At 38.2% G+C, this 13,832-nt stretch overlaps 1 protein-coding gene across 2 annotated transcripts in view; it reads right to left on the bottom strand.

The window, feature by feature from the left end:
* Window positions 1-1,990: 1,990 nt before the first annotated feature.
* The window catches only part of rad18 (RAD18 E3 ubiquitin protein ligase), a 28,153-nt gene continuing 16,311 nt past the window's right edge, over window positions 1,991-13,832 (bottom strand). Inside the window, exons 11-13 of one of the 2 annotated variants that reach the window (XM_035662037.1) lie at window positions 10,846-10,972; window positions 7,429-7,473; window positions 1,991-2,296 (exon numbers count right to left, since the gene is read on the bottom strand). In XM_035662037.1, the coding sequence (XP_035517930.1) occupies window positions 2,197-2,296; window positions 7,429-7,473; window positions 10,846-10,972 (272 nt within the window). In that variant the 3' untranslated portion in view covers window positions 1,991-2,196. The remainder of the gene's footprint in view (window positions 2,297-7,428; window positions 7,474-10,845; window positions 10,973-13,832) is intronic. The other variant, XM_035662038.1, reaches the window with a different exon arrangement.

Below are 13,832 nucleotides of genomic sequence, written 5' to 3' on the forward strand. Positions count from 1 at the left end.
GTGTATCTTTTCTTACAGTGTAGGGTTCATTTTTGTTCTGTTTTATTGATTTATGCAAAAAAACAAATCTTAATCTTTTTCATTGTTATTTCTATAATTCCTACAAAATGCAAGAAAATGAAGCAGACTAAAATAATTGGTCTTTTTCCATGTTATTGCATTGCTGATTTTCCTGAAACAAATCTTGAAAAAGTCTGGTCGAATGGAAATCTCTTCCTCCTGAAAGAAATCTGACACTAACATATGGACATTTTCCTATTAGTGTGGGCACCCCTTCAAGCTTGCCTCTGGGTAATTCCTGGATCAAAAGAAATTAGGCACTCCGTTGGCAGAATATTTCAACTGTTTTAGTGGGGGGGGAAAGCACAAGAGGGCTGTTAACACTGCTGCCATTTCGTCCTCGAGGCTCAGCTTAATGAGAGCTGTAGTCCGGGGCAGAGAAGTTTGTGCATAACACTCGGTCCTCGGGGTGAAGGTGCCCCTGTAGGTCTGCTACTCTGCCTTCTTGAAAGAATCAAACTGATCCCTCACCATGACATTCACATTGGTTATGCTTTCTTAGGAGGTTCAGATGGTTACAAAAGGCTGTCACGGTTGTACAAGGAATTCAGAGTATGAGCAAAGGTAGACTAGGACATGAGTGTGTGTGATATAAACACTGTTATGAGCTATAATTAGGACAGATTTATGAGATTTAAAATCTGTTTCACCTTGAGTATGACAGATGACAAATACCCTACTTTAACATCACCACCCAGACACAGACAAATAAGGTGACTGTGATCTCTACTGGAGAGGTACAGTCTCTGCAGAGTGTGTGTGTACGGAATCGGTGATCTCACTGCCTGTTTCACCGCTTCCCAAATCGAGGCAGGGATCAGGAGCCACTCAGTCCTCTCCTGCGGCTTCAAACAAGAGCAACATCCCTGCTAATGAAGCCAGAAACAAACAGCATCCATCGTATAGGAAAGAGGTAAAGATGCAATGGGGTCAGAGGCGTGTGGTATAATGAGCATGCCACATCGATACGAGTCAAACAATGTCCATCAGTGTTTCCCTGCCTTGTCTGAGGTGGGAGACAACAGAGTCAGAAGCACCATGTTTCTGACTCCAGGCGAGCTCTGTTTTCAATCAAGATCGGCTCCCAAATGTGTTCGCTGCTCACTCTCCCATGCACGTATACATAAACACCACCTCCCCATGTTAAGTGTTTACACTCCCCGTTGCTTTGACCTCGGGGTTCCACAGGCATCGGGTAGATTGAATTAAACTGACCCCGGTTACTTTTCTTTCAAAGAAAACAAGCAATCTGAAAGCTACAGATTTGCTGCACACTTTCAAATTGCAAATGACAGATAAATCCCATGCGACTGAGCTCCTAATCTGAGTTGGCAAACAAGTGACCCAAACACAAGGGTAGATTTGACGATGGAGGTGATTAGCCAACAGAAAGACATCCAGTCGTATGGTTGTAATTTTAGGGGATCATTTATAAAGCGACTAAATCCAAAGGTTTAGCTCGGCAGACAGCGGACAAAAAGTTTAACATCTATTTGTGACTACATGGGAAGCTAATGTCGGAAGATAAATCTATTCTGTAACCTTTTATGTAAATTATTTAAAACCGTTGACATGCAAAACAACCGAATGCCTTTTATTTCAGTTTAAACTGCATACCACATTAAAATATGTAACAAAGAAAACAATAACACTAAGAAAATAAAAACATGAAAAACATAATTAAAATTAAAATTACAAGCAGCCATAGAAAATGGGATATTGCCTGGCTGCAAGTTGGATATAAAAAAACTTATGTTTATGCCTTCTTTTGCCTACTGTTAAACAAAACTGGTCTACTACTGGTCTACACAGAAACTAAATTTGTATCATGCAAAACAGTGTTGGGATAGATTCAAATAGTGATGTCACAGTCTTACTCCTAAAGTAACCTGATGAAATTCAGCTCATCATGGATCACAAGACTACAGAATATGTTAAAATACAACAAAACATTTATTTGAACCATGACACAGTAAGTGAAAAGTGCAACTTCAAAAAATACTGTGAAATGCCGGACAGGAATGTGCATCAAAGTGACTTCTTAACATGCTTGAAAGTAGTTCAAAAATGTATTGGTATCGATTTGATCCAGTGGAAATTTTTTGCTCTCCCTCCTTCCCGTTTTTCCATCTCTCCTTACGTTTTACGTCGTCGTTTTCCAAGGACGGGAGATGAATCTGCATCGTCTCCTCTCGAGCTGGACGTCCGCTTTTGGACTGAGGTGCCCTCTGTGTCTCTAAGAAACAAACATTTTCAGAGATGACCTTTTAGTCTTTTCTGAATGCAGGAGATAGGAAAAATGCTAAATTACTGAAGACAAAGATAAAGGTTGTATCATTACTAGACTTTCATGTCCATAACATTTCGTTAAAGCTACAAATATGAAAAGAAAAGCAGGTAGTGCTCAAGGTAGCAGGCTTTTAAAACACTAAACAGGTGCAATGTGTCTCATATTGGCACACGGCTGAGCACTAATCATATACATTTACTATACACCAGCTGCTTGGCTCTTGCACACAATCTATGAGTCCCAAAAAAGCTTACAGCAGTAGATTACACTAACCCTGATTGTCATTTCTGAAATATGTATCAGCTATGGGCCCCAGAAGACAGTCTTAAAGTCATAAAGACCATGCATCATTTAAATCCATCTACAGTAACGGTGAAAACCTGCCCTATTCTCTCCTGCCATCCACGATCATACCTGGGTGTATATCTTGAAAAAACACACATTTCATAGTGTGGGAACAAGCTTACAATTTAATCACTTCAGAGATTAAGTTATTTTCCGGCCAGGCATCCGCAAACATGATTACTTTAACCATTACCGTTATGTGGATCAAGTCTATCAAGGCTTAAAAAATAGCCATAATGTACTGTATGTGTTAAATGAGAAGGTAAAATGAATGCCTATTTGCCAGCAGTTGCTTGCCTCTATGTAACCAGCAGTTCACACAGTCAATTAACACCCAAAGCCCAATTACTTTGACCAACTACTGCAGAGGAAATGCAATAAATTCTGCAGACTTGCAATCAACTAACAGGAAATGGAGGGAGGTGAATTGGCTGAGTGCATTCATATTTGATTATCAGGCAGCTAAAGTGATAGAAAAAAATATTTTGGCTCCATCCTGAGCTACAGGGTGCGTCATCCATCCAGCAAATACATTACAATGGATTAAGTGGTTGCTCACACCAGTAAAAATCACTTAGGTGTAACTTTAAGTCTCCAATTAAAAAGGGGAAATCAATGTTTATGCTAAAACAAAGCTCTTACATTAGTGCCTGTCCATCCAGAAAAGTGACAGGCAAAACGTTTCCATTTTTGGGCAGATGAAAAGACAGATTTCTTACCAGAACAAGATATTCTCTTTCTCAGACATGCAAAGTAAACTGTTTACAAAAATTAGGTCAACTTAACCTGGGTGGACACTATGCTTTTTCTGAATCGAATTTGTCTTTCTGCACACAGCCAAACTGTATGACTCCTATGTTCACACTGTGTATCAATGGCATCGATCGGACAATTTAGAACTGATTCTCAATTCCCATCTCTACTCATTCTGAATTGAAACCCCTGATCGTATAAAGTTAATTCAAAAGAAGACAATCACCGCCTCAGGAACGTTGACAAAGAGAAAAGGTACAGTTTTCTTTCTTGCAATTTGGGGGCAAAAGTCTGGCCTAAACCATACAATGTCCACCGGCTAATGGCACAGCTGATTCCCTTCAAGCGTCCAACTGGCAAATATAACACTGGGTGCCTTATTTAAGTTGCTTTAGCCCGTCTACCCATGCTGCTTCCTCTGCAAGCTGCTTAGCAACCTGTCTACAACCCAGGTTCTACTGTTATACTGCATCTGATTTAATCAATGTCATTTCTGTTTGTCATTGATGCCTGCTCTGTTCTGTACCCTATGGGGTCTTTGCTGCTACTCTCTCCACCTTAAGCGTTCTATGTATGCACGTGGAAGGGCAGCTGTTCTTGTGGTGTGTAAAGGCGGCAGGGATTTGGTGCTCCTCCCGCCTTAGTTGGCTTTCTGCATGTGCACGGTAGAAGCGGCCAGAGAGGTCCCTATATGTCAACAGCAGCATACTGCCATTTGGAAATAAAGGATTTCTTATATCTCTAATATATGTGGCCACTTTGACAGAACTACAGGCTCATGATTTAATGAAATAGAAGATAGATAAAAGATTAATAATAAAAATAGATAGAGTAGATAATAGACTAGACTAATAGATATAATAGCATAGATAATACTGATAGATATAGAGTAGATAATAAATAATTTTAGAATAGACGTAGGACATAGATAGATAGATATCAAATTACTGTTCACTAAAACATAAGGTAATTTGAATAAAAGTGATGAACGTTAAATTTTTATAATGCAATTTTTAATATTTAGGTGAATACTGTCACATATGGACACTGAGATTATCACAACAAAAATTCTATCTCTTGCCTAAACTACTACGCACTAAAGTGAATAGAATTGCCAAAATATGGTTGTTTTCCTTAAAATGTATGAGAGGGAAATGCAATGCACCCTACTGACACACTCAATACAACCTACTTTCAGTAAACAGGAGTTTGCACCTTGTTTACATTAATTCTACAGTTGGAAGATTTTATTTGACTAATTTAGGCATTTTTTAAAATCTGTTCATTGATTCAGTTGGTATAAAAAGAAAATACACTATTACAATTAGTCTGTTTTTATTGTGAATGAAACCTGTTGTCAGAGTAACACATCTGGAACGAGCGCTCAATGACTCTAAATAAGCCGTTTTCTCTTATGGATTACTTACTGCCACATCAATATTTCTTGCTACCATGGGAGCCTCAGTGGGGTCCACTCAGCATGGGCTCAGCATGCAGTGTTGAGTTACAGCCGCAATACTGAATCACCTCTGACATAAACTGGTGGACACCAACATCTCTTCCTTAACAAATGTTCAGATAACATGGCTTAGAAGCCAAAGGGGAGCCCTGAAACCACATGTGGAAACACTTACAGCTTCACATGAAGGGCTGTCTTCAGCTGATCATACTTACAGATGTATATCACCCTCCAGCCAATGACAAGGTCCAGAGCCTTTTTCATCTTATGTATTGTACGGACTAGAAAAACAAAATTCCAGCACTGGAATTTGGGTCAGAAGTCCGCATGTGGGCAGTAGAAGGATGGGGAGACATCTAAGTATAGTGGATTACTGGTAAGCAGGCAGTTGGCCTCTGTGCAATGTGGATCAGAACTAAAACAATCAACAGTTGACTCCTCATCACTGCCAAAGTCTGACAATGGCTGGAGGATAAAGATAAAGCCTTGCCTGATGGAAATAAAATTTCCTTTCACACTACTTACACGTACAGACTTGGCTTCTGCACATTGAACAGAGGAGGCATTCCAAGTCCCAACGCTACGGGTGTACTATATACAGAGAAATGTGTGGAGGGACGACATTAGAATTAAACACTGGCAGGCCTGGACTTTGCTTCAAGGTGATTCAGAAAGAAATGAAACGCTTTTGATTATCCACAAGCACAATCACATTCCCGATGCATGTGGTTTTGTGGTTTTGTGTGTGAAAAATATTCTCCCTTTAATTTTTTAATCTCCTTTTTTTTTTTCCCACAACAAAATATATGCATTTGTGAGCACACTGATGAACCAGACAAGGACAGGCTGCCATCTAATTGTGTTAGGAAGGCTAGAATGCATTTATAATCATTGACTTTAGACTGTTATTTGTAGTTGTCCTACCAATGACAAGGGTTAATTTAGCAGCACAAGGCTACACCACCAGCAAAACATGACAAAGAGAAGAAGCAATGTTGCACAGGCAATGTGGGACCACTTTCTGTAACTAAAAGCTATGATCCTCCATCTTAGTGCACAGTTTGCAAGTAAATGAGCAGCGGGTCACTGCAGTTGTTTATGTGAGTTCTCAAGGGTGAAGAGCTGTGTGGTGCTGGCTTATTGCACTGTCAAAACCTTTGACAGAGATGACAGCAGTAATAGCCCAGTAACAAAATGATAAAAAAGATGATGAACAGAATACAGAAAGCAGTTTTACAAAAACAGTATATATAAAGTTGCAATATTCAGCCAACTTATCACAGCTGTAATTGGTTAGAATTATGACCACCCTATCCCTGCACAATTAAATTCATTGCTGACATAACTTTCTGAAAAACAGTTTGATTCGATAAAATCATTTTTCCAGGGATGTTAAGTTGTCTAAACAATCACCACAAGCTCAGGGACACTAACTACAAGAAAAACTGTCAACTATTTAAAAGAAAAACTTGATGAGCAGTGCTATCTTGCTGCTTCTGATAACAAGTGTATTTCCCAAACGGGCACAAGGAAAATGTTAAGTTGTGAGTGAAGAGCAGCGTTGACAAAAGGAGGCTTAAGGACATACAGTACTGCAGACATTATCTGCTCTTTTAGTTTTATTGTGGCTTGCAGGCTACAATTAAGTGCTTCTCAACTAAATAATCGTAGGCTTGGTCAAAAACAGTGACAGACGAGGAATGTCATGGTATTATTATACTGAGATCCAGCTTTTGGTAACATCCCAAAATGTATCAAATATCCATTTAATTTTCAGACTTATCTAGATAGTAGCTAGCTGCATAGTCCATGTCAGACCACAGCTTGCATCATGATACGGCTTAAGGTGTCATTTACATCCTCTGTGTGGCAGTATTATGTTTTCCCAGAAAGTTATAGCAACTCAAGAAATAGCAGTTTAGATGGAAACTGTATTTGACACCCATCAACCTTATTTCGGTAATGTTGAAATGATATTAATGATATTATGGCAACATGAAAAATGCTAACTCATTTTAAACGGCATCAGTAAGTGCGCTCCTTGACACCGACCAGGCCAAAGCAACAACATCTTCTCGGCAGATATGTGACCATACCCAGAAAACAAAGGATTATGCGCTTGAGCAACACTACAATTATATAATACAATTAGAATATGACCATTTCTTTTAAATTACACTTTAGCACATCATATAACCCATGAGCCAATGTTTTTTTTTTTATGAATTACAAGTAGAAAAACAAAATGTAGAATTTAAGTGTAAGGCGTGAGTTTCAAGTGGCATTAAGTGGCACAAAAGTGGTAAGGTGGTGTGGTAGTGTATGTCTCATACGTATATTGTTTATCAACTTGCAGAAAGGACAGCAACAATGTGTTGACATCTAATCTATGCATTAACACAAACATGCAATTACTTGTAATGGAAAACAGACATTTCTAGCATAGCAATAATGGGTGTCAGTAAAAAACTAAAATTACATTACTTTTCTTGACAGTAACTATGACAGCAGAACCACTTACTCAAGGTTTCTGGCAGGTTCTGGACCAAAGATGTCTGAAATAGAACTGTAATGGGGAAAAAAAGGGGGAGGAGAGAAAGAAAGAGAGAAAAAAAAAAGTTTAACTGATTCAATAAACCAACCCTGTGCACTGGTTTGTACCTGAGTAACTCCCCTGAAAGCAAGCCCTTTGTAAATTACCTGATGCTCTGCAGTTTATAAATGACACGTATTGTTTGAGACTAATTTGAGGAGGTGTTTTTATTGTATTACACTGTATCAACCGTGAGTGAAAAAGCCATGGCACTGACAAGATGAAAGATGTTATGGCCCAGGAGGTTACTTCAAAAGAGGAGTAAAATCTAGATTTTTCACATTAACAAAAGGCTATAGTTGAGGCTGCCTCAGGAAAACACTTCATAACAAGTCACAGTCCATAATACAGTGTAAAGAGAAGAATTGTCTTTTTAACCTTCATTATGTCAGTGAGATTTGGAAGTTAAGGATTTTAAACTGCCCCCATAGCATATCCTGTACATGAAATCGGGAAATCTGCTTCCTGGTTCGTGGTACAGCTCAGCAATAAACAGATTAAATAGATACATTTGAATTTACATTTTTAAAACAATGGGGGAAAAATGGTTGAATTGTAAAATTGAGATACGACTATTCCCCTCATATTTCCCAGCCCTATTTTAAGGAGAACCAGACTGAACCCAACCCAATGACAGGCATTAAGGATAACTATAAAGAAATAGCTAATCTTTTCGCTGATGGTCTTCTTTGTTTATGTAGGTCATATAGAGGCATCAGTATTAAATTGAGACTATTTTATGACCTGTTGAAAACCTTGATGTTGATTAATCTTTTTGTCAAAACAACACTGGAGTGGGTTCAATAGCATATCATTAAATTTGTCTTGACAAATTAGGACTTGACATATTGTTTAAAGTCTGTGGAGTAATTAATTAAGGACATTCTCAGAAATTCCAATACTATTATAAGTGAAATTTAAGTATGTAAATGTACGTATGCTGTTGTTACTTAAATGTGACATGGCTGTTCTGCAGTTGTTACACCAGCTCATCTGGACTGCTCAGGTTCTCCTCTGGCACAAACATATGGCACAGTAATTTCCCTCGGGATAAATAAAGCTTCTTGAATCTTGAATCTTGAATCTTACGGCTTCTTCTGTTACTATCATCTCTATATAGCAACCTTAACAAGCTATTGTTGCCGAGCAAAGAACATTCTTGTTTTTGCACATTTTGAGGTTGTTTGAATCACTGATGTGTATTTTATTTGCATATCAAGTAAAGCCCACACCATCCTGGTGTCAGTACTATGGTTATTGAAGTGCAGTAGAGAGAAAGATGTGTCCATCCATTCCATTATCTATAACCACTTATCCTTTTGCAGGGCTGTGGGGTGCTGGAGCTGATCTCGGCTGACATTGGGCGGGGTACATCTTGGACAGGTCACTAATTCATCACAGGCTCATACGGAGACAGACAACCATTTATGCTCACATTCACACGTAGAGTCACCAATTAACCCATTACCCTCATGTCTTTGGACTGTGGGCTGGAGAACTGGAGAGAATCCATGCCAACATGGGGACAACAGACTCTCCACACAAAAAGGTCTCAGCCTCAGATTATTATAACAAAACATTATTCCCCTCAAGCAATAAAGTTAAAGTCTCTAAATTAAGGTCTGACCAAAAAACAGAGAAACAAAAAGATGTGCAGTTAAAGCATTCCACCATCTATCAAACAAAATGCAACATTCAGTAGGCAAGTTAATCAAAGGACATCCAAAATTATTTGAAAGAGACCACAGGCTGTATTTTTTTTATTTCTTGCTGCACCAAAACTGCTGTAAAAAACAACAACTGTATCAGTAGGATATTTCTGCTGATTTTGAATAAATATGGGAGAAAATAACTATAATAATCCTGTAAAAAAAAAAAAAAAGAGATTGTGTTTTCACAATATCATATTTATTTTAGTCAGGGTGCCTAAATGTATTGCATGCAGCTCCTCAAAGCTGGCCTTACACGTTGAAAATATACTTTGAGTCCTTCAATAAAAGCCACTGTCCACAAGCGCTGTGACAAATTTAGGGGTCTTTGATATAAAAGTAAGCAAGATACTGAATAAATAGGGACAAGAAACAAAGTCTCTCAAACTACCTCAATGCTGCAGGGCTTAATTCTATATTTTTCCATCCACTAATATCTGTACACAGCACTCTGTTGACAGCACAGACAAGAGGCTATTTATGAGTTTCAATGGTCCAGTGAAGGAGCATGTCTGGTTTCTTAGTCCCATATGTACAGACAAAAGGCTATCAAGAGACCCAGATGTAGAGTTTTGGCTACTAGGCTCTACTTTTTAAAAACAGCTAGGGATCTCTGCTGTTTATAGTTACACAAGCTATGACTGAGCTTCGACTGTACACCTGTAGGATTTCACATGTATGCCCTTCATACTAGATTAGGGAGGAAAGAAACCTTTGAAAAAAAGGGAAAAGAAAAGCATATTTTTCTTGGCAGTTTAGAACCTGTCAGTAAATCTGAGCTTTCTGAATGTAAAATTGCGAAAGCTAGAATTAACGCCCCCCTCCGTCCAGACTCATACGTAGTAAATACTTGGAGGGAAGTAAATAAAAGGCATAAAGTGCATTTTTTTTTAGGGTCAGGAATTGGAAGGAACCTCCTGATACAACATTTCACCCATGTGCAAATTTAGAATGTGTTGTGATTGTGCATTTACTATACCGCAACATTACATTTTTGTAGTTTATGTATGTAGAACAGCTTATTAATACTTTCACTTTTAGTCTATATCATTAGTAAAAAATTTAATGAGAGGAAGTGTATTTAAATGTTACGTGTTGGTTCATTTATTCTCTGAATAATCACAGGCTACAGACAAGCTTTTGAAGACTGTTGTCCAGGCAAAGCTGGTTGTCTCCATTTTACCCCAATTTGTTTAGGTCTGAATGCAATTAACTGAGATTGAGTTACCACAATAATTGACAATACCATGATTTAGTTCACAATAAATTCTAATTAAATATTAAATTAATCACAGATTATTACAATGCTGTCATGTGAAGGCCACATAAGGGGCGTGAAAATAAATGCTACCATATTTCTGAAATGAAGATAGTCAGTAACGTCCTCAAGCATTCATGAACTCTAAGAGTGACAGGCGGATGCATAGCTTTTTCAAAACAAATCAGAGAGGTTCACACCCATCTTGCAGCATTGTCACTGAGAAAATACATTTAGTCGTATTCAAATTGTGGAAGAGTAGTCAAAAATAAGGATCTCACCTTACGGTACCATGAAAATGACTAAACCTTGTCAACATGCTTTGAGGGTGTCGCCTACTGTAAGTGAATCAGGATGTGTCCCATATCTAGGGCTCACCTGCTAATAGACACGTCACTGTAAGTGGGGCTGGCTGACAATTCAATCCTTCTTGCAGATGACTCCACGTTGGCTTCTTCATCTTCTACCTTCATCACTGAGCAGCTTTTTGATTCTGCAACTTGATCTAAAGGAGGCAAAAATATATATCATCATGTCAAGTATCCTGGGGGAATCACACAGTGGGGAAATGACCTGTCAAAAGGGGTATGCATAAAATGAATGCCCCTGACAATCATGTCTCCCCTGATTTTTTTTTACATAGTCTCAAACGTAACAGTCCTGTTGGTACAATCACATATACCTAGTCTCTGACACAGTGGGAGGGGTCATGCAATCTTTTGTGCCTTTTTATTTGTATAATGTGCACAAAATATTAAACATACAGCACCATTTAGTCATTTATTTAGCAAGTATAAATCCCACTCCATTTAAATCTGCAATGACTGACTTTTTGGCCACTTAGGGGTAAGAATTTGTGAACACAACATTGACATATAATCATCTTTTCAGTTGATAAGTCAAACTTGTTAGCAAACAGTTGTTCGTCTACACATTCAACAGTTATGGAGTAACATTATCATTAATTTGGAGTCATGTTTCTGTCCACATAATGAATGTCCAATATTCACTATCTTTCAGCTCCATTTATGTTCCAACTCCTGAGGGAAATATTTCTCTCTTTAGCTGCTAAAGGCTCCACTACGTGAATCAAGTAGCTGCTAACTTTGTCAGTCTGTTATTTGCTGCTGAGTAGGTAACGTACCGTGGGTTTTTAGAACTTTTTTTGGTTGCAGAAAACAGCTCTCTGCAGTGTCCAAAAACATTTATATGGGAGGTGAGAGTAAACCATAACAGTATAGTTGTAATAGCCACCAGGGTGCAGATCCATTAGTAGCAAAGAGAAGCCCAGTTTCATGTAATGTAATAGAAAATGACCCTTCTTCAGTAAACTCAGTAAACAGTTCCCTAATGACTTTTTGGTCTCAGTTGCTAGTTTCAAGTTCGATGTTCATTTTGTAAATTATGTTCCCATACTTTTGCCATGGCAACAGCTGCGCATATAGATGCTGCGGCTGGTAGCTTATTGAAACTTGCTACATTTTTGTTTTAATCTGTATTTTTTTTGGCTTTATTGCTGAAACATTATTGAATGATGTGATTGGATATGATTTTAAAAAGGGCTAGGCCAAAATTGCTCAAATCGACTGGACCAGGAGATTTTGACTATGGCAATGGCTGCACATTCAGATGCAGAGGCCGGCAGCTCCTCCAAAAATTGCAGTTCTTGTTTTCGGCTTTATTGTTATAACATATACTACCTATGAGGGAAATAGCCAACAGTCATCAGAAAAGGAAGCATAGGGTTTGGATTATATTGCAGTCGACTTTGAGACCATCCACCCAGCCAGAGCAGCAGTTCAAATCTTTTTTAAAGAATTAGTTCTAACTTGCATTTGTGGTTCCAGCATCCAGATGCCAACATGGAAGAAATGAAATGTGCCGATGAAAAAAGAACAATTAATATCATAATTTATTCAGTGAGGCTCAGCAGCTAACACAGCATCAGCTGGTGTTTTTAACACCCCCCTGCTATAAACTGAAACTTAACTTTGATTGGTCCTTATTTATTTGGTCCTTATTTTATTCAAATATAATATATAGTGGGGGTTGGGCCTAAATGTATTACATGCAGCTCTACATAGCTGGCCTTGGAGGTTAAAATACTTTGACTCCTTCAATAAAAGCCACTGTCCACAAGCACTGTGACAAATGAAGGGGTCTTGATATAAAAGTATGAAAGATGCTGAAGATAATCATCATTAGAAACAAGTGTTTTAGTTCTAAACTTGTATTTGTTTTTGTACCATCCAGCTGCCACAAGGAAGACAGTTTCACTGCCACAGTTGCAATTTGCCAAAGGGCAACTACTTCCTGAATTAACTGGCGATACTTGAGAAGATGGGCACAGCTGTGGTGCAACAACTTAATTTCCCTTGACTTAAAGCTTAAATAAGAACAAGAAACAAAGTCTCTCAGGCTACCTCAATGCTGCAGGGTTTGATTCTACATTTTTACATTCACTACTATCGGTTTACATCTGCATTGTAAATAAAGTGAGCCACTTTTATATCCTGTAATATCCAGTCAAAACAAGCTGCATGAATACATAAATAAAGTGTCAACAGCACAGCCAAATCACCACCTGTGATATGGACAAACAAGACAGAAAGATGTGCAGAGATTTGGTCTTAAAGTCACAACCTCTGTCCTGACTAACTTTAAAAAGGAACAGTTGCCGGATTGCTGCAGCACTCTGTTGACAGCACAGACAAGAGGCTATTTATAAGTTTCAATGGTCCAGTGAAGGAGCATATCTGGTTTCTTATTCCCACATGTAGAGTTTTGGCTGCTAGGCTTATTTAGAGACAGCAAGTGATACGTGCTGTTTGTAATTATATTCAAAGCTATGATCGACTGTTTTTTTTGGGGGGGGGGTTGAGTATGGGTAAATGGATTTCTGAATTTCCTATGCGGTCTAATAGCATATTATATATATGCTATTACGGGGTAATCAATCCCCCATTCAAGACATCTGAGGCGCCTTCGTATTTTATCTAGAAATGACAGACTTTGCCCATATGATAGAAGCACCTCCGGATATACAAGTAGCTCTATGCAGTGTTTTTATTATAAACATTTGTACGTTAATATAAGACATAGTTAAACTAAAGTGTATTACCCTAGTACAATCGTCATTTCATCACTTTTATTTATTCATTTTTGTTTTGACTATTTTGTTCGTTGTACTGAGATTTTGTTCATGTGTCTTGTATTTTTGCGTGTCTGTGTAGAGATTTATACATATACTAATATGTGTGTATATGTACATATTAAAGGGGAACTTGGCAACTTTTTCAGCTTAATAAACCCGTTTAGAAATCATTTGGATGGTTAAATGGCCTGTTCCGGTGAAAATGGGGACC

The sequence above is a fragment of the Morone saxatilis genome, unplaced genomic scaffold, assembly GCF_004916995.1.
Source record: "Morone saxatilis isolate NCDOM2014 unplaced genomic scaffold, NCSU_SB_2.0 Contig18, whole genome shotgun sequence".
NCBI lineage: Eukaryota > Metazoa > Chordata > Actinopteri > Moronidae > Morone > Morone saxatilis.